General features: G+C 41.6%; 2 protein-coding genes across 4 annotated transcripts in view; both read left to right on the plus strand.

The window, feature by feature from the left end:
* Positions 1-3,800, plus strand: part of naa50 (N-alpha-acetyltransferase 50, NatE catalytic subunit) — a 30,136-nt gene extending 26,336 nt beyond the window's left edge. For both annotated transcript variants that reach the window (XM_043691255.2, XM_043691256.2), the window contains exons 4-5: positions 1,555-1,621; positions 3,141-3,800. In XM_043691255.2, coding sequence (XP_043547190.1) covers positions 1,555-1,621; positions 3,141-3,312 — 239 coding nt within the window. In that variant the 3' untranslated portion in view covers positions 3,313-3,800. The remainder of the gene's footprint in view (positions 1-1,554; positions 1,622-3,140) is intronic.
* Positions 3,801-6,360: 2,560 nt separating this feature from the next.
* The window catches only part of usf3 (upstream transcription factor family member 3), a 57,357-nt gene continuing 41,713 nt past the window's right edge, over positions 6,361-22,004 (plus strand). Inside the window, exons 1-2 of one of the 2 annotated variants that reach the window (XM_087987909.1) lie at positions 6,361-7,306; positions 8,135-8,183. The gene's annotated coding sequence lies outside the window, so the exon portion shown is untranslated. Of the gene's footprint in view, positions 7,307-8,134; positions 8,184-11,734; positions 12,159-22,004 lie in introns of those variants that run through there. The other variant, XM_087987908.1, reaches the window with a different exon arrangement.

Below are 22,004 nucleotides of genomic sequence, written 5' to 3' on the forward strand. Positions count from 1 at the left end.
CATAAGTATCCTTTGTTCTGCTAATGCAATACTGTAAAACTCTTGATATCTCGGGTTCACAGGATTTGATAGTCCAACCCTTTTAATTAGAGCATGCTGGTCCTATACTCTACATATTTCCGTCTTCTATGTATCCCACTGTTCTGTGACAGATTTATTGAAAGTATCAGTTCCCATTCTACCTTGGCCAAATCAACTGATCTTAAAATCAGTTTTTCACCAATGAGAACTTTGATTTCAGGCCCATCCTTGGCTTTTTCCTTGACAATCTTGAATCTAAAGGAGTGTTGATTGCTGAGTACAAAATGCTCCCCCACTAATACTTCAATTACTTGTCTAGCTTTATTATCTTTATTCAGTCTTGTCTAATAGTTGGCAATGAAACCAGTTGAATGGACTGCAACAGCAGCTAATGAGTCTAAATTCATCAGATTCCATCACTTAATGGCATTTTGATTTGTTTCTATCTTGAATTTGGGACCTGCCAGTTCAAAGTACTGATAGTCAGTTCACATCATTCAAATACATAGTGTTAATCGCTGATACCTATTTAAATATATGACATTATACTAATTCCATAATATGCTGGAACCCTGAGAGCTGGAGTGAAGAGTTAGTCTGTTACAGATAATGTATAGAAACCAGAATCTTTAAAGCCAGTTCAGTTATCAGATTCTGACACAAAAAATGGTTGGGAGTTGTAGATTAATAAGCAGGAGTATTTTGTTCCAATTAATCTCCACTTTAGAGATCCACACTGTCTGTGTGGAGTTTGCACAATCTCCCCATGTCTGTGTGGGTTTCCTCCAGGTGCTCTGGTTTCCTTCCATAATCCAAAGATGTGCAGGTTAGATGAATTGGCTATGCTAAATTGACCATAGTATTAGGTGCATTAGTCAGGGGTCAATGTAGGGGAATGGGTCTGGGTGGGTTACTCTTCGGAGGGTCGATGTGGACTTGTTGGGCTGAAGGGCCTGCTTCCACACTAGGGAATCTAATCTAGATTGTGATGCTGTCAAAGCACAAAATACTAACAATGCTGTTTTGATGCAAAATATGATGGGCTATGACGACCAGCACCACCTGCAGGGAACTTGAACCTCACATGAAGAGTATTCCAAAAACATAAAAGCTAAGGAAAATGAGTAGGTTCCATCATTTGTATTTCAATATAAGACTTTAAAAGTATAATTTGCTGAAGTATAAATTGATGTAAAAGCCCAGTTTTGAAGTTGGAATGCTAACTTGAAGTAGTTAACATAGACCCTTATGAAAGTTTAAAGGTGTCATATTTGTTGTAAAATTCAAAGAGCTTTTCTTGGATTGCATCTTGATATGGAAACTTTCAGTCAAGGTGCACTCTGGAAATTACATATAGCATAGAGTCATAGTCATAGAGACGTACAGCATGGAAACAGACCCTTCGGTCCAACTCATCGTTGCCGACCAGATATCCCAACCTAATCTAGCCCCATTTGATTAGTTTTATTTTTCAGGGAATAAAATGTACTATGATTCAACATTTAAAGATTTATTCTCTTTATTGTTATTTAGGAACTAAAATGCTGAATCATGTGTTAAACATCTGTGAAAAGGATGGGACTTTTGACAATATTTATCTGTGAGTATGCACTATTTTCTTCAAACCAGTTCGTTCCCAGTAGATAATTGGATTTAGAGATGGTTGCTCTTTAGGTTTCTATGGTGATGTTGCTTGTTTAGCAAGTGCATTTCTGTACACTCAGAGCAAATTTGTATCCTCCACCTGCACAGTCTAAATGCAAGCTTAATAACACTAATGAACATTGAGATACTCCTTGTATCTATCAATGGTTATTTATCAGTGGGAACTAGCTAATTCCTTTATTAGCTACGAGGCTGATCACTAGTTGGAAATCCTTTTAGATCTCCAGACTTCAAGTCATATCCACGTCTTCTCTGAACCTCTACCTTATAGTGGAAGCAGAGATATTGGAAGGGTGAATGCAACAGGTAAAGTGTTTTGTAATTTCTGTGGATATAGCACAACTGCAAACTAGTATGGACTGTGGAAAAAATTGTGAAAACAACTAAACACTTTGAATTGCAGTGGATGGTCAGTACAAAGTGTATAGAAATCTTGGACCCTCCTTGCCTTTAAGATCATATAAATGCAACTGAATAGGGGCAGTAGCATTCATCCTTCCTTCACTATGATCAGGTTCCTTAGAATCGGTCTTGTGTTTATGTGACAATAGAAATCAAAATAATTATTCATTCATTCTGTTTCCTTCGGGACTTGAGTCGAGGTGTTCTGACACAATAGTATGTCTCCCTTGAAGATTAGAAGTTCAGAAATGGTTTTACGTACTGAGGTGCATGTAAATTGCAGAATTTATTATAAAGTGTCAGCTTTGGGAAGGTATTCTTGTGAAGACATTGCTTGTGGGGCAGACAGGTGAATTATCATTATTGTTTTGAGCTCTGATTGAAGTACCCATTAGTTCTTTTATACTGTGTAAAGTGCACAGCATGCATAAATAGCACCCAAATTTAAAAATAACATAATAGAAAACCATTTAAATAGCAGCAAGTTGGCTATTGATCAGTCAGTGCTAGATGTATTCTGGACAGCTGTTGGAACTGCCAGTGACATGAATATGGTCACAGACTGTTCTTGGTGTAAATTTGTTCCTTTCAAACTTCCATTGATACTGCAGACAGCTACTGTCATTTAATTTTGCTATTGGTTAATGAGGGTTTGGAAATGATCTGGCTTAGTCTTCTCAGAATGAACTTGCAGTGATGTTCGTTACTTTGTCTCCCAATCCAAATTAGAGATAAAGTGATGTCTATCCACTGTGTGCTGGAATAACAGTGCATGCACACTTCATGAGTGTAACATTCGTGAAAAATCAAAAGATCTTGGTGCGAATGCTCAGTTCAGTGTGTAAATTGAATCCAAAGCACATTCAGTTCCCTATCCTGAGGTGTCCTTGCTTCATTTCCCTTTGGGATGTGGTTAAGCCCTGTCTCCAGATTTGAACTGCATTTACAAACGTAAGAACAGCCATTGCTGCAGCTGTACTATAAATGTGATCTGATGTGATGCTGAATTTCTAAAGCTGCAATGTACATTAACACTGTGTTTACCTTTTCAGGCACGTTCAAATCAGCAATGAATCAGCTATTGAATTCTACAGAAAATTTGGCTTTGGAATAATAGAAACTAAAAAGAACTACTACAAGAGGATAGAACCAGCTGATGCACATGTACTGCAGAAAACCCTCAAATACATTTCTCCATGCCAGAGTGTGGAAAATCAAAAGTGAAATAGTGGCTGAGCTTGCACGTTTGTTGCCAAAAAATGTCTGTACAGACGGTTGGGGGGTGCGTGTCGAGAGGAACCTGTTCTCTACAACGCGTTGTGGCAATATTCTTACCACGTTAACCTGAAACCACTCAAAATTATTCTTGCATAAAGCATTCTGTATCTTCACCAGTTAGAATTAATGTATCTGAGACAAACAACCCATCTGCCAGAACTGTAATCAAAGCATGGGGTTTGGGCATGTTTTTATTACTTTACCAGGTTCTATATGGGATTTTTTTTTTGTTTTCCAATTCAAACGTGCAAAGAAGTGATCTGATTTTGTATTTAAAAGAAATTCAGACCTATTCATGCATAGTTCATTTTTTTTCCATAAAAGTTGAATTAGTACTTTCAAGAACTAATTGTCCTATGAACTTATTTGTGCCTATTGGAGTTAAATCTCCCACTTTTCATTTCATGGAATAAATATTTCAATTTTAAAGGTGAGACTGGATAGTCTTGTGTGCTCACTGGTTCATTTTGTCAGCAGGAATCTTGTCCTATCCTTTGTGCTGCTGGCAAAGTCCCATGTGCCCACGCTTTTGTCTTGATTCCACTGTTTGTTTCTACTCAATGTCTAGAACAGCTATCTGTTTCATAACACAAGCCTGTGTTACACAAGAGTTGGATGAGACTTCGCTGGAAGACAAAGGGTCAAATGAAGTGATGAATGAAGTTTTGGATAAATTATTAAAAATTTACTTTTTAGAAATCTTCCATGTGGTGTGAATGTCACTAGCAAAGTTATTACCTATCCCTGTTTGCCCTCGAGAAGGTGTCGAGCTGTTGCATTGAACCTACTGCAGTCTACCTACACTGGGGCGGCACTGTGGCTCAGTGGTTAGCATTGCTGCCTCACAGCGTCAGGGACTCTGGTTTGATTCCCCCCTCGGGCGACTGTATGGAGTTGTATATTCTCCTCTTGTCTGCATGGGCTTCTTCCAGTTGCTGCAGTTTCCTCTCACATTCCAAAGATGTTAGGTGGATTTGTCAAGCTAAAATTGCCCATAGTGTCCAGGGATGTGCAGGCTATGTGGATTAGACATAAGAAATGCAGAATTACAGGATAGGGTAAGGGAGTGGTGAGTCTGGGTGAGGTGCTCTGATGGTCAGTGTTGACTTGATGGGCAAAATGGCATGCTTCCTCACTGCAGGGATTCTGTGATCCTATTCTATGAAGTTGTAATATTTTGATCCAGTGGCACTGAAGGAAGGCTAAAATATAGATCGAGATTGAGATGGTGCGTGGCTTCCAATTTGCAGCTGGTGGTTTTTCCATACCTCTATTGCACATATTGTTCTAGTTGGTAAGGTGCTATCAAAGGAGCCTTGGTGAGTTGTAATAATGCTTTAAAGATGGTGTACATAATTTCCCTTGTGCATCAGTGGTGGAGTATGTGAATGCCAATAAAATGTGAAGATGTAAAAAGCACAGCAGGTCAAGCAGCATCAGGTGATCAGAAGAGTCAATGTTTCGGGAAGGACCCTTCATCAGGTCCTGCCTGTAACGTCAACTGTCCTGTTTCTGTGATGCTGCTCAACCTGCTTTTTTTTTCCAGCTTCGCATTTTACCAGCTCTGACTTTCCAGCATCTGCAGTCCTCACTGTCTCCAAGTCAGAGTATGTGAATGGTTGGTGGATGCAGTTGCTGATCAAGTGGACTGCCTTGAATGTTGGAGCTGTGTCACCCAGCCTAGTGAAAAGTATTCCATCACATTTCTGACTTGTGCCTTGCAGATGGTAGGCTAGCTTAGAGACATTAGATTTGTTACCCCAGAATATTCTTTTAAATATATTTATTCTTTCATGTGATGTCGCCATCACCAGTAAGGCTATTTGCTCTCCATTTTTAATTGCCCTTAGACTGAGTGACTGAGCAGAGTATTGCAGAGGATAGTTTACCTCATTGCTGTGGGTCTGGAGTCACTTGTAGGCCAGACCAGTTAAGGAAAGCAGATTTCCTTCCGTAAAGAATGCTTAGTGAATTTTGGTTTTCGTGACTATTGATGATTCCATCACTGGACTATTTTCAATTCTAGATTTGTTTCTTAAATTTCAACAGCTGTCACAATAGATCTGAGCAATAGCTTGGCCTGTTAGATTACTAGTCTAGTGATAATACCATTACTCCACCATCTTCTCAGGATTCCCAGTCACTGTCTGGCCATTAGAGCTACAGTATTCATATAGTTGATTCAGTTCCATTTCTCATCAATGATAATTCCCCCAGAATATTGATCGTGGGGGATTCAGTCTAGGTAATGGCATCAAATAAGGAAATGCTAGAGGAATTAAATACCTAATTTAGTTTGACCTTTACAGAAGAAGACACATAACCTGTCTGAAGTGCTGGGGAAGCAAGGGTCTATTGGAAGTAGGAATTAAAGTGAGGTTAGTTTAAAAACTGAAAGCTGATACTACATAAGATCGGTGGTAAAATATTGGTATGGATTGTGAATTAGTACGTTATGGTAGTATTGGTATGGATTAGTTAGCAACCAAGAAACACAGCAGGAATAAATTGGTCATCAAAGTTTGGGTGAAGATTTGTAGCTCGGGTGCTCGTTGTTGTGGTTCTTATCGCCGAGCTGGAAATTTTTATTGCAAACGTTTCGTCCCCTGTCTAGGTGACATCCTCAGTGCTTGGGAGCCTCCTGTGAAGCGCTTCTGTGGTGTTTCCTCCGGCATTTATAGTGGCCTGTCCCTGCCGCTTCCGGTTGTCAGTTTCAGCTGTCCACTGTAGTGGCCGGTATATTGGAATTCCCAAGAATTCGACTGGGACAACACTACCATTATAAGGCAAGCCAAACAAAGAACAGCCAGGGAATTCCTAGAAGCATGGCACTCATCCACAAACTCCATCAACAAACACATCGACCTGGACCCAATATACGGCCACTACAGCGGACAGCTGAAACTGACAACCGGAAGCGGCAGGGACAGGCCACTATAAATGCCGGAGGAAACACCACAGAAGCGCTTCACAGGAGGCTCCCAAGCACTGAGGATGTCACCTAGACAGGGGACGAACGTTTGCAACAAAAATTTCCAGCTCGGCGAACAGAACCACAACAATAAATTGGTCATTTTTGGAGTGGAAAGTGCTGCAGGGGTCAGTGTTTCATTCCCAGCTATTCAAATATATATCAGCGAATTCGATGAGAGAATGGAGTGTAATATTTCAAAGTTTGCTGATGACCGAAATAATGTTGTGTTGCAAGAAAGATGTAAGGAGACTTCAAGACAATTTAAACAAGTTTGGTGAGTGGACAAATGTATAGTAGACGCAGCATAACATGGATAAATATGAAAGTTGTCCATTTGGATAGGCAAATAGATGTTGGGTGAAGGTCCAGAGAAAAAGCTAACCACCTTAGGATATATGGTAGACTCGTTTCAGACTGAGGTGAAGAGACATTTTGTCACTTGGAGATTGGTGAACTGTGGAATTCTCCATCACAGAGTACCATGCAAGCCAATTCACTGCTTTTAAGAAAGAAATAGATTTATTGATGCTAAAGATATCCGTGTCTGGGGATGGAGCAGGCGTATGGTGTTGAAGTAGAGGATCAGCTGTGATCCATGTGGAGTAGGCCCACATTTTTTCCTGCATCTATTATTTACATTTATATGAACGTTGTGGAGTGATGATTAAATTCTGTCTTATTGGAAACTATCATTATTCACATTTGTACAATGTGAATGTTATTTGTTACTTAACAGTCCAGATCTTGCTTTATAGGAATACAGGTGGTTTCAGCACTGGAGGAGATGGTACTGGACACTAGGCAATTATTTGAGAGCATTCCCACTTCTGAGCATATGATGGAGGGAGGCATCATTGAAGTGACTGAAGCTGAGGACACAACCCTAAGGAACTCCTGCAGTAATGTTCTGAGACTGATTGATTGATTGTCATTGAAGGTCAAGCCAACCATCTATCTTTGTGCTGGGTATGATTCTATGAATGGAGTCCCATTCCTTGATTCTCATTGCCTTCAATTTTACCAGCTCCTTGATGCCACTCTTGGTCAAGTGCTGTCTTTTATCAAGAGTAATCACTGTCACCTCTCAAGTCCATCTCTTTATCCACGTTTGGTGGAAGGCTACAATGAGATCAGGACCTGAGGGTAGTGAAAGTATGTAACTTCACATTTTCCCACATTACGTTGGTCTCATTGTATTCCATCTATCAACTTGTTTCCAAATCATTTGCAGCCTCTGTGTCCTCACAGATTTCATTCCCGCTTAGCTTTGTATCACCAACCTACTTAGATGATGAGACAGAGGGTAATATGTCTAATTCGTTAGTACATATTATAAATAACTCAGACGACAGTTATGAATCTTGTGGTACTCAACTATTCACAGCCTCCCAACTTGGAAATTCCCCATTCGTGACTGCTTTTTGGTTACTGTTAGTTCGCTAAGCTCATCCATGCAAATGTATTGATCCAACTCCAGGGGCCCTTATTCTATATTAATCTTTTGTGTGTCACATTATTGAATGCCTTGCAGAAATCCAGAGATACAAATCTATTGGCTCCCTTTTATTTACCTTTTATTAGTTACACACTTAAAAAGTTAATATTTGTCCAAACAAGATTTCTAAAGTTTTTCTAAAATCATGTTGACTTTGATCATATTATGCTTTTCTAAGTGCATTCATTTTTTTTGATTGTAGATTTTAGCATTGGTGATGAGCTTCAGTGCATTTATACAAATTGAATGTTTCAGCACTATCATGTAATACCTTGCCTGTCTTCTCTTTTGTTATACAGTATATCAATGAGTTTGGATTTCAGACAGACTGGTTGAGGAAAAGGCAAGGTCAACAACCACCTTTGGCTTCTATATAACACTGTTTGTTTGTTCTGTATTAAGACTCAATATTATAATACATAGTTTTCCAAGATATACCAAGATCTAATCTTACTGTCCTATTTTTGAAAGGCAATTCCGTGAACTCTACCACCTAATGCTTGTCATTCTAATTCTACATGCTTATCTGCACATTTCTCATGTTCACATAGCTAGACTTCATGCTGCTGCTCTCTTGCATTTATTTAATTCTGTATACAATGCTATTTATTAGAGTGAGGAACAACTCCTTGACATCATCACAAGGTTGTTCCAAGGTCCCAGTGTCTCTGAACAACTCTCCTCCAAGCTTTTCTTCTGCCATGATAAATATTAATTAAGTTACGTGATCAGTATTTACCCTGTTTACTATACAATGTTTCCTTTTATCTCTCCCAATGCTCCCTGAGTCTTTGACTTTGTTCATCTTCATTGGTCAGGTGGGTAAGGAAAGTCTTTGATTAGGTATAGAAAAAGTTGTGGTGAAGTTAGGGAGTGTTTGTTTCTCTGCTGACTTCTGTTATATTGAAAATGTAATTGATTTTGGTGGTCTGGCCACCACCTTGAATAGGAAGTGCAAAACGGGGATCAGTCAAAGGTAAGTGGCATTTTGTGACACACTGTACTTACTTATTCCAGTTGAGCACGTGGTTCCTGCTCTAAAGGAGGCAAAGAAGAGGCAGAAACGATTTGATGAAGTGACGGGAATGCAATAGATGTGTGTTTCTCATCGATCTGTTGTCTATCTATCATATGATCTAATTTTCTTCCCACATAGTAGTGTGATAACCCATTATGTAATCCTGAAGCTGTTCATTCCATACAAATTGTGCTTTCCACATTCACCAGTTTGCTGATTTTTATCAAATGGATCTGATAGTTTGAATTTTTTCAGTGTAAAGATTAGTATGGATGATTTTTATTACATTGGCTGATTGTTGATAGGCCATAGACATTGTTTTATTTCCTTGATCTCGAAGATCATTTGGATTTTGATCTGTGTATGATACTGTTGCTTCCATGTTAAACTCTTAGTTAATTAAAGTTATTTATTGAAACTTTCTTGTTGTAGAGATTGTAGTACTAAAAGTGAAAGATGTTAAAAGTTTCTGCAGTTCTAAAAGCTGCTTTTTAAAGTAAATTTTGGTTTTCTGATATCGGAATGTTGTCTTGAGACTAAGGACGGTACACCTTTTCCAAGGTGGCTGAAGGATTCCTAACAATCGTTGAGTGGAAACTTTCCCAAAATGATGTTAATTGATAAGATACAATGATCTTTGACTATCAAACTTGGCATGTTTTTTTTTCCCTTTAAGGGATCAAATCTGCTTTGGGTGTCTGACAATCTGCCTCTTTCAGTGCTTGGTCTGGATTTATCTCCTTGGCTATGAGTTGGCTTTTTACTATGTTTTTTTTAGATAAAATTTGTATCATCTGTTACTGGCTATAAAAGGCTTTTAGTCAGAATTTGTTCTTTTTGGTGGTTTTTCTGAAGAAGTTTTCTGTTGAGATGCGTTTTCTTCAGTGGCTTCACTGACTGCTAGCTGGCCTTAAAGCTGTCCCAAAAATTTTTTTGAAAAAGTGATCACTTTTAGTTCTTAAAAATAATTTCAGGTCTGTTTCTTAATCTTCAATGCTGTCATGATTTTTTTAAAAGTATGGTTTTTATGTCCCCCCATAAATTTGGGTTTAAGTCAGACTTGTCAAGAAGAAGGCAAGACCAATCTCTTTAGGCTTGGGCTTATTATCTATTTATTATGTGTTAAGCCTAAACATAACTCTACGCAGTATTTGGAGATATACATGGCTCTAATCTTAGTGTTACATTGTTGAAAGACTATCCCATGAACTGTACTGCTTCACGTTAGTCTGTCAACTCCATATGCTTACCTGTACGTTTCTAACATTTCATGTGGTTCGAGTTCAGGTTCCAGTTAGTTTTCCATGTATTTCTCTTTTCCCTCTCTTTAACTCCACTTACTGCTATTTATGCCCAGTGAGGAGTAGCTCCATAATGTAAATACAAGTTTGCTGCAGGGTTGTAAAGCCTTAGCACCTGCTACCTAATCATAAATTTTGTGTCTGTTGGTTCTCCAATCTCCCGGTGTCACTTAGTTATTTTACGTTGGCCTAGATCTCAAACAAATGAAGATGTAAATCCCCAGACGGGACCTTTCGGTTTTGAGATCGGTCAAAAGAATCAATGCAATGCATTCTGCATAAAGCAAGGTTATTAGTTTAATAAAGTAAGGCAGCCTGACACAATTCTGTCCAGCAACACAGAGGTTAACGCTTCTGTGTTCTGTGGTGAAATTGTGCAATTACAACTGAACAATAAGCATTTATTCTGTTTTTAAGAGACAGTGCAGCCAGCCTTAATTACAAGAAAAGACCAACCAACTGTAATATGGTGACAATTTTTGTTTCCCTATCCACAGATGTTACCACTATCCTTACCCCACCCCACCCCACCCCACCCCATAAACCTCATTTTTAATCAGCAAGGAACTTGAGTATTTCCAGTATATATTCAGAGTCTACTCTTATACTTTCATTATAACAATGAAATATGTCAGAGTTGTACAGCACACGGACAGACCCTTCGGTCTGTCTTGTCCATGCTGACCAGATATCCTAAATTAATCTGTGCCATTTGCCAGCATTTGGCCCATATCCCCCCAAATCCTTTCTATTCATGTACCCATCCCGATGCCTTTTAAATGTTGTTGTAATAGTATCCGCCTCCACCACCACCTCTGGCAGCTAACTCCACACACGCACCACCCTCTGCCTGGAAAAAAGTTGCCCCTTTTAAATCTTTCTCTTCTCACTTTAAACTTATTTCCTGTAGATTTGGACTCCCCTACAGCCCCAGCCTACTCAACATCTCCCTCTAGATCCAACCCTGATTAACATCCTTGTTAAACAAGAACAGAAGTTGTTGGATAAGCTCAGCAGATCTGGAAGCATCTGTGAAGATAAATCCAGAATTAACGTTTCCGGTCCGCTGACCCTTCCTCAGAACTTCTCCTTAGCTTTTCCAGCAATTTCTTCTTTTTCTTTTGTTTCTGATTTACAGCATTTCTTTCGGTTTTTATTTAACACCCCCGTTAAACGTGGTGTTCCCTGAGCAGGACTCGAACACTCGACGCCATGACTTTAGCCCGGGGTGGGGGAGGGGATGAGGGTGGAGAATGCTCGTTCGAACAGCGATCCGCCTTCCGATTGGGTACGCCCCTTGACGCACGCACGCGCTCAAACCCCTCCCCGGGCTCGCTGTCAATCGTGTGACGTCACATAACACTGGCCCCGCCCCACCCTCACCAGTACTTCCGGCTCCGACTCGAGTGGTGTCTCCCATTGGCACCATGACGTCACGGCCGGAGCTCGGATAGGCTGATCGCCATGACAACGGAGGGCAGCAGGTTAGGGTGTACGAGGAGCTGAGGTTCTGGGGTTGAGGGGTGGGGTGGGGGGGAGGGCGGGTTGGGCAGGGGTGTGGGGACGAAAGGCCTGAAACCCCCCCCACCCCCTTCCAAGATACAGAGAAAGTTCCAGCAGTTTTGGACAGGGGGGAGGGAGGGGGTGGGGGGGTAGGTTGACCCCCTCACCCTCAGCCTTGCACCCAATCCTCAGGCCTGCAGCTGCCTTTGTCGAGGGTGGGATGATCGGAGGGAGGGAGTAGAGGCCTACTATTAATTCCCCTCCCCCCAGCAGATGATATGCTGTATGATTAGAATCTAGGATCCTGGTCTCTTCAGCCCTGCACTTTAAGCCCACCCCCACCCATCCCATTCTCTACACTCCACCCACTAACAAGCCTCACCTCCCATCCCCACTCCTCCAAAAGTTAGGGCAGCAGGGAGAGGTGGGCAATGTGGGTACCGACTGCCTGGATTATGCAGGAGCCTCCAGAAGTGGATTCCTTCCTGACTGCACTCTGAGGTAAGGTAGTTCACTTTAGGGGATGGGAGTTAATTGTTCGTGTGGTTGCAGAATTGCGATACACTTTCTCCATCCACTTGTCCTGGCATCGCACTGTGCCTCCAGTCTCTAAATTCCACAATGAGAATGTAAACTAGTGTCAGACATGCCTTATGAGGTGACACCTTCATCATTGAAGCAGTATGAACCCACAAGTCTCTGATTCAAATGTGAGTTCACAATCCAGGCTGGTGCTCTGTTGCCATTTATGCCATACAGAAGGAGTGGTGCCATGTGTGTCAAAATGATTTTTGACTGCTCGGGTGGATGTAAAATATTGAATGGTAGAATTTAAAGATGAACAGGGGATTGATGCCCTGGCTAATATTTACTTGCCAACATAAACTGAAAAACTGGTGACTCTCACTTTGCTGTTTGCAAATTGATTGTTGCTTTTTCTAAATTGCAAGAGTGATTATACTACTGAAGTATTTCATTTACTGAAAATTACTTGACAAATCCTGAAAGGCTCTAGAGAAATGAGTCTTTGTCTTTTTCCTCTTTGCCAATTCTACCTTCTTTCCACTGCTTCACCATTGGCAGCTTAGCCTTCAACTGCCCTGATTCTGAGATCTGAAATTCTGTCCTTTAATCTTTCTGGTACTGTCACTTCTTGTAAGGCTTTTCTTAAAACTCACTCTTTGATTAAAGGTTTTGGTCACCTACCCTAATATCTCCTTTTGTGCTCAGTTGTTGTTGCTGCTTGAAGGTCCTGTGAAATGCTCTCGGACACTTTTACTTTGTTACAGTCAGTATATAAATGCAAATTGTTGCTGACTAGTTATTGTGTATGACCAAAATTATGTGGTCTTGTGAATGTTTAGTGAAGGATGTTGTGAAACCTGAAAGGGTTCAGAAAAGATTTGCAAGGATTTTGCCAGAGTTCAAAGGTTTGGGCTGTTTTCCCTGGAGTGTTGGAGGCTGAGGGGCGACATTATGGGGATTTATAAAATCATGAGGGGCATGGATAGAGTAACTAGACAAGATCTTTTCCCTAAGGTGGGAGAGTCCAGAACTAGAGGGCATAGATTTGTGCTGAGAGGGGATAAAAGCAAACTAAGGGGCAACTTTTTCACGCAGAGGGTGGTGCATGTATGGAATGAGCTGCCAGAGAAAGTGGTGGGGGCTGGTACAATTACAACATTTAAAAAGCATCTGGATGGGTATATCAATAGGAAGGGTTTAGAGGGATAAAACTTAAATGTTGGTAAATGGGACGAGATTAATTTAGGATATCTGGTTGGGATGGGCATGTTAAACCGAATGGTCTTTTTTAGTGCTGTACATCTCTGTGACTCCATTACTGCTGTCCTTGCACCATGTCTTCGTGGCTTCTGCAAATGTCAGAATGCACACACTACACCTGCGTTAACTTACTGCATCTCTGTGCCAACTGTATAGCTGTGGCTTTGTACTCCCAAAGTATTTGAGCTATTCAATGCAAAACTCTAGGAAGGTGAGGGAGAAAGGAACAGGGGGATATACTGATAGGGGGAGATGTGAGAGAAGCATGAAAGGGACTCCTGGACCTGCATTACTCGTGTGAATGTCTGTTCTATGCTGTCAGTTGTCTGTGCAATCAGTACGTGTCTTTATGCCATATACACTACAGTTACATTGTACAATAAAGGCTTTCTTGGGAAAGTTGCTGTGCATGTCTCAGTGATTTCTTACATTGTTTTAGAACCATTGCATGTACAGAATAATCAGTCAATAATTATCTATAGTTTTGGTATTCTAAAACATACCCATGTATGACGACAACAACCTGCCTTTATAAAGTAACTTTAGTATGGGATAATGTACTAAGATCTGTCATGAGACATTCTGAAACCAAATTTGACACAAACCACATGAGATATTATTACAAGTTGGGGGAGACAATGAAATAAAGAAATTGAAAATGGAAATTCCAGATGTTAGGGCCTGGGAAGTTGAATATCAATTAAAATATAAAATAGCAGTTAGACAAACTTCCAATTTTCCATTTGGAAATTGATAGTTTGTTTAACTGCTATTTTTTTCCCAACTGGACTTGCATTTATGGAAGGAATTGTAAAAACAGGTGAAGGCCATTCACCCCTCAAAAGATGCATCATTTAGTTGTTTTTTTTAATCCACTTGTGAATTCCAACCACCTAAATTGATTCCATACCTTTTTAACCTTAAGAGGTTGAAAAGCATGTACCGAAGATCTATATTTACTGGCAGCCTGCTTTAGAAAGTAGTGTTTGGTCAAAACATATCAAGCCTTCCATTGCAGCATTTCAAAGGTTTAGGGTTGAGAGACCTTTGCAAAGTCTTGCTTGGGTTCAAGCAGCACTCTGCATGTAACAGGACTGAGTGACTCAATCCTAAATAATGTGTTAAAACAACAATTTTCCTAATCAGTTAGACAGTTCTTGTATTTTGGTGAAACAACAGGGCTGGACTTCTACAAATAATGGTAGAGCCATAGATAGTGATGTAGAACAGAGAGACCTGGGGATTCAGGTACGTAATTCTTTGAAATATGCGTCACAGGTAGACAGGATGGTTAAGAAAGCATTTACCATGCTTCCTTCATTGCTCAGACTTTTTGAGTATAGGAGTTGGTATGTCATTTTGAGGTTATAAAAGGATGTTGGTGAGACCTCTTCTGAGGTACTTTGTCTGGTTCTGGTCACCCTGGTATAGGAAGGATATTTCTAAAGTGGAGAGAGTTGAGTAAAGATTGATTTGATTTATTGTAGTCACATGTAACTAAGTATGCTGAAAAGCTTTGTTTTGTGAGCAGTTCAGGCAAATGATAGCAAACAAGGACATCCAGATCACAGGGCGGTTAGAGTGAGACATGCAAGGTTTTAGCTGCAACAGGAGGTGTGCAAAGCAAGATCAATATTATTTGAAGTTAGAGAGGTCCATTAAGCAGTCTACTAATAGCAGAGAAGAAGCTGTTCTTGAACCTGTGGTGTATGTGTTCAAGCTTCTGTATGTTTTGCCTGACACCAAGATTGGAATTGAGCATGACCAGGATAGGTGGGGTCTTTGATGTTGACCGCCTTTCTGCAGGAATGAGAGTATAAATAAAGGATTGTTAGCTTCTGTGCACACAACTTTCTGTAGTTTCTTAGGGTCCTGGATGGAGCAGTCTGTACCAGACTGTTACGCACCCACGTAGAATGCTTTCTATGGTACGTCTGTAAAGGTTGGTGAGGGTGCTTATGGATATGCTGAACTTCATAAGCTACCTGAGGAATAAGAGCCTTGGTGTGCTTTCTTGAACATTGCATCTACATGGGAGATCAAGGACAGATCATTGGTTATTGTAACTCCTAGAAACTTGATGATTAGGTTAGATTCCCTACAGTGTGGAAACAGGCCCTTCGGCCCAACAAGTCCACACCGACCCTCCGAAGAGTAATCCACCCAGACCCATTTCCTTCTGACGATGCACAGTTTAGTATAGCCAATTCACCTGCCCTGCACATCTTTGTGACTGTGGGAGGAAACCGGAGCACCCAAAGGAAACCCACACAGACATGGGGAGAATGTGCAAACTCCACACAGACAGTCGCCCGAGGCTGGAATTGAACCTGTGATCCTGGTGCTATGAGGCAGCAGTGCTAACCACTGAGCCACTGTGCTGCCCATGATCTCCACTTCAGCTGGAGATAGGGGTGTGTCCTGCTTGTTTCTTCCTGAAGTCAATGATCAGTTGTTTTGTTTTGCCGACATTGAGTGAAAGGTTGTTATCATTGCACCACGACATCCCAAGCACTCTATCTCCTTCCTGTATTCTGACTCATCATTGTTCGATAGTCGTCCTACCACGATGGTGTTGTCAGCAAGGCTGTAGATGTCTTTCGAATGGAATTTGGTTGCACATTCACTGGTGTACAGGAGTACATTAGGGGGCTGAGAAGTCAATGTTAAGGATTATTGTGGAGGAGATGCTGTTGTCTATCTTCTCTGATTGCGCTCTGTGGATCGGGAAGCTGAGGATCCAATGCAGAGGGTGGAGCTGAGAATGAGGTCTCAGTTTTAAGATTAGACTGTTAGGGATTATGGTGTTGAAGGCAGAGCTGTAGTCAATGGGTAGGAAGCTGATGTAGGTGTCCTTGTTATCCAAATGTTCCAGGGATGAATATGGGGCTAGGCAAATAGTGTCCGCTGTGGACTTGTTTTATTGGTAGGCAAATTGCAGGGATCGAGGCATGCTAGGAGACTAAAGTTGGTGAATGCTGTGACCAGCCTCTTGAAAATTATGGTTGTCAGAGCCACTGGGCAGTAGTCATTGAGGCATATTGCATGTGTTTTCTTTGATGGTACACTGATGACCAAGATGTTGCTGGGAATGATGATAAAAGTAGGCTGGGACTTTTTTCATTGGAATGTAGGTGGTTGAGAGGTAACCTTATAGCAGTTTATAAAATCATGAGGGGCATAGATAAGGTGAAGAGCAAGGGTCTTTTCCCTAGGGTGGGGGATTTCAAAGCTATGGGGCATATTTTTAAGACGGGAGGAGAAAGTTTTAAAAAGGACATGAAGGGCAACTTTGTGGTTTGTATGTGGAATGAATTGCCAGAAGAAGTGGTGGATACAGGTACAATTACAACATTTAAAAGACATTTGGATAAGTAAGTGAATAGGAAAAGTTTGAAGGGATATGGACCAAATGCAGGAAAGTGGGACTAGTTTAGTTTGGGAACATGGTTGGCATGGACTGAAGGGTCTGTTTCCATACTGTATAAATGAAAGAAGTTAAGATAATCTTAATACAAAGAAAGCAAGCTATTTTATATGTATTGAAAGAAAGACAACTTTATTAAAATACAAAAGGTAATCACAAATTTGTAATTGAGCCTTAACAGCTCCTTAAACTGGTACAGTTTCCCTTTGGTACGTACATCACCAAGTCTCCAGATAACCATACATTGAGTGTATCCACCCCCCCACCACTCCATGTCCCTTCCTTGTGGTTGTGGAGACTATCATCAATGTCCCTTCGTGGTTGTGGAGACTACCCTGGCAGTAGCATTGAATGCTGGATGCTGTGCTTTGTTCACATCCACAAATGGCTTAATTCCAGCCTTGCAAGGTTTGACACCATCCAGAACAAAGCAGGCCATCTATTTGGCAACACATCCATAAATATCCACTCCCTCCACCACCGATGTAGTGTATATTATGTACAAGATACACGGAAAACTTTCTTAGACAGCACCTTCCAAGCAAGCAACTACCTCCATCTTGAAACACAAGGGCAGCAGATGCATGGAATACCACCACCTCCAAATTCTCCTTCAAGCCACTCACCGTGCTGACTTGGATACGTGTTGTTGTTCCTTCAGTATTGTGGGGTCTAAATCCTGGAATTCCATCCCTTAGGACACTGTATATCTCCCTACAGCATATGGACTGTAATTGTTCAAGAAGGCAGCTCACCTTCACCTTCTCAACGGCAACCAGGGACAGGAAATAAATACTGGCCAGGCAGTCATGCCCATGCCCCACGAACTAATAAAAGGAAATCCAGTCTTTTTCAAAATAAGAGTACGATACCATCTCTCATTAAACAATGTTCCTGTGTGTTGTATAAGGTTTGCAACCTCCAAAGACTTGGGCACATTACACATTCTTTTGATGGTGTTTTCCCACTTGCCATTGATTGTTATATTATTCATGTGAAATTTCATTTCCTGATACCATACATAAGTTGACCACTCCATGTGCAAAAGTATGGTGCTGGAAAGGCGCCGGTCAGGCAGCATCCGAGGAGCCTGGAGAATTGATGTTTTGAGCATAAGCTGTTCATCAGGAATGAGGCAAATGACCTAAGGATGTTGAGAGATAAATGGAAGGGGGTGGGGCTAGGGTGTTAGGTAGCTGGGAATGCAATGGGTAGATGAAGATGGGAATGAAGGTAATAGGTTAGAGAGGAGGGTGGAGCAGATAGGTGGGAAGGAAGATGGACAGGTAGGACAATTCAAGAGGATGGTGCCGAGTTGGAAGGTTGGATCTGGGATAAGGTGGGTAGAAGGGAAAGAAGGAAACTGGTGCAATCCACATTAATCCCAAGGTAGATGATGAGGCATACTTCCTCCAGGAGTCAGGTGCTTAGGGATTGGCGGTGCAGGCGGCCCAGGACCTGCATGTCCTTGGTGGAGTGGGAAGGGGAGTTAAAGAATTCGGACACATGGCGGTGGGGTTGGTTGGTTTCGGTATCCCAGAGATGTTTTCTGAAACTATCTGCAAGTAAGTGTCCTGTCTCCCCACTGTAGAGGAAACCACAATGGGAGCACCTAAGACAGTAGATGACGTGTGTGGAAGTACAGGTGAATCTCTGTCAGATGTGGAAGGATCCTTTGGGGCCTAGGAAGGATTGGGGGGGGGGGGGGGGGGGGGTGGAGAAAGCTGTAGGCGCAGGTTTTGCACTTCTTGCAGTGGCAGAGGAAGGTGCCAGGAGTGGAAGGTGGATTGGTTGGGATTGTGGACCTAACAAGGGAGTCAGGGAAAACCCACAATTTTCCCTCCCATGCAGTCAACAATGCCCTTTGGCGTATCTCCTCCAGTTCCTGCACCTCCATCTGTGAACCCCACCCCCCAATTGCAACAAGGACAGAACCTCCCTGGTCAACACCTTCCATCCCACCAACATCGGATACATCACATCATCCTCTGCCATTTCTGCCACCTACAAACAGACCCCACCAGCAGAGATATATTTTTCTCCCACCCCTATCTGCGTTCTGGAGGGACCATTCCTTCTGCGACTCCCTTGTTAGGTCCATACCCACCACTAACCCACTCTCCACCACCGGCTCCTTCCCCTGCCGCTGCAGGAATTGCAAAACCTGTGCCCAGACCACCCCCCTCACATCCGTCCAAGGCCCAAAAGGTTCCTTCTACATCTGACAGAGATTCACCTGTGTTCAACACATGTCATCTACTGTGTCCATTGCTCCCGATGTGATCTATACATTGAAGAGACAGGATGCTTACTTGCGGATCATTTCAGAGAACGTCTCTGAGACACCCAAACCAAACAACCCCACTGCCCTGTGGCTGAATACTTTAACTCCCCCTCCCACTTCACCAAGGACATGCAGGTCCTGCGCCACCTCCACCGCCAAACCCTAACCACCTGACGCTTGGAGGAAGAACACCTCATCTTCTGCCTTTGATTCCATGTGGTTGGAGGGTCCGACATGGATTTCACCAGTTTCCTCATTCTCCACCCCCCCCCCCCCCCCACACCTTATCCCAGATCCAACCTTCCAACCCTGCACCGCCCTGTTGAACAGTCCTACCTGACCATCTTCCTTCCCACCTATCTGCTCCCCCTCCCCTCTGACCTATTATCTACACCCTTACCTTCATCTACCTCTCATATTCCCAGCTGCCTAAGCCCCCAGCCCCATCCCACTTCCATTTATCTCTCAGCCTCCTTAGACCACTCATTCATTCCTGATGAAGAACTTACGCTCGAAACATCAATTCTCCTCCTCCTCGGATGCTGCCTGACTGACTGTGCTTTTCCAGTACCACACTTTTCGACTCTGAAATGCCAGCATATGCAGTCCTCACTTTCTTCCACTCCCACTGCAAGCCTATTCATTGTACTAGCTTGTAGTTCAAGGGCCATCAAGTACAGTAAGAATAGATCTGCATTAGGCAATAGAAAACAACTTAGCCACAAATGGGAAAATAATTCAGACAAAGTAATAACTGCGAAGATGCAGTTATTTAGGATAGTGTCAAGTTCCCTGGTAATAGCAATTTTAAAAAACCTCAAAGAACTGTGGCTGCTGGAAATCAGAAACAAAAGCAGAAATTGTGGAAAAACGCAGCAGGTCAGGCAGCATCTGTGGAGAGAAAACTTTGGATCCAGTGATCCTTCTTCAGAAATACTATTAATTCAGTATTTACAAATCAACTTTTGAAAATACAGGTTTCCTTAAAATCAAAAGCATAGCAGAAATAAAATATCAAAGCATAAAATTTCAAAAATTAGTGCTTGTAGGCTATGGACTGACACAGTTCAGAGAAACAATCTGTGTCTAATTCTATGAATGACTAGTCACCTGTAACCCAAGGCTAAAGTATGTTGACTTCACTCTTGGACTTTGCATTGACCTACCAATAACATTTCCAGTATACTGGAGGCAAAGTTGAGATGAGAGTCAATCTCCTAATGAAACCAGAAAGTATCAACTGGAGCACAACAGCCAGATTACACACTGTGTCAGCTGAAGCCGTTGGATCACCTCAGCTTGAACTATAACTGCTTTACCATCCATACAAATAGTTCAAACAAAAATGCTCTGACTAAACAAGAATCTATCACTCTTGAGTTTTCAAAATTTCCAGCTGAGTTGCTGTTTCAACAGTCTCTTCAGGAATCTCTTCCTGTTATAGGGAGAATCCTGTGATCTTGGAGGGAATTTCATCCTGATGGAAAGTATTTACATCACTAAATTGCATAAGAATCTAAATGAAAATGGGGAAGAACAGAGTGGGAATGCTTAGTTAAATAGAAACTTAATTCTGTTTGTGTGAGCATTAGCACAGGCCCTTGCTAACTTTGCCAGTCTTCTCTTGACCCTTTTAATATTGAAAGCAGGGATATCCCAGATTGTGCTACAACATACCAGGTGTACTGCATGTTTTGTTCTTTTAGCGTCAGATCCTGGCTAATGCCAGCTGCTTGGGTGGAAGTTGGGATGTCGGCGCTGCGAACTTCCAACCCCCACCATTCACATGTTAACAAACACATACATGTGTTACCACTGTGTCTCCCAAATATCTCTGAAAAGTCAAGACAGCATGGGTAGAACGTCTGTCCTGCCATAACTCTGAACTCCTCTTTTGTATGCTTTCGTAGATACGTAGAAACTATGAGCAGGAGTAGGCCTTTGACCTGCTCTGCAATTTAATATGATTGTGGCTGATTCTCTTATCTCGGTGCCACATTCCCACGTTCTACCCAAACCCCTTGATAACTTAAAATCTTAGAAAAAAATCTTTTTTATTTGACATGTTTAATAACTTGGTCTCCATTCCTTCAGAGAAGTCTACAACTTCCGGACCATTTCAGCAATAAAGACTTCTTGTCTCAGGATACCGGTATACCATTTAAAACTAAGATTGTGACTCCCTAAAATTATAAACAACTAATGAAAGTATCTTTCCTGCATCTACTCTGTTCAGTCACCTGTTAGAACTTTGAGTGCTTAAATATGATCCCCTCTCATCCATCTAAACACTAGTGAATACATGTCCAGTCGGACCAATCTCTCCTGTTGTCCCCGGTATTAGTTTAGTGAACCTCTGCTACACTTGCCTCAATAGCAATTGTATCCTTTCTTTGGTAGGGATCAAAACTGGTCTCGCCAAGACTTTGTATAAGTACAATAAGAATCCCTACTTCTGCACTACTATATTTCTGGTCTCTTATGCACTCTAATTTTAATTATTCAGAGTGGTGCTTCTAGCTGCCTGGGCCTGAAGTTCTGGAATTCCTTCTCTGAACCTCTTCATCCCTCTCTCACTCTTTAAGGTTCTCCTTACAGTCTACTTCTTTGATCAAGCTATTCATCATATGCTTTCATAACACCTTAAGTGGTTTGGTGTCAAATTTTGTTTCATAACACTCGTATGAAATGTCTCGGGATGTTATATTGAAGACAAGCTGTTGCTATTCAGTAAGGTTTTTCACTTTTAATAATTCACCCATTTTTAATATCACACTTTCCTCTGATGTGTTCCTATACATCAGCCTGTGTGAAAAATGCTATGTGAATATAAATTGTTGGCTTCAAATGG

The sequence above is a fragment of the Chiloscyllium plagiosum genome, unplaced genomic scaffold (genome assembly GCF_037043375.1).
Source record: "Chiloscyllium plagiosum isolate Xiang-an unplaced genomic scaffold, Cpla_swu_hap1 HiC_scaffold_6, whole genome shotgun sequence".
Taxonomy (NCBI): domain Eukaryota; kingdom Metazoa; phylum Chordata; class Chondrichthyes; order Orectolobiformes; family Hemiscylliidae; genus Chiloscyllium; species Chiloscyllium plagiosum.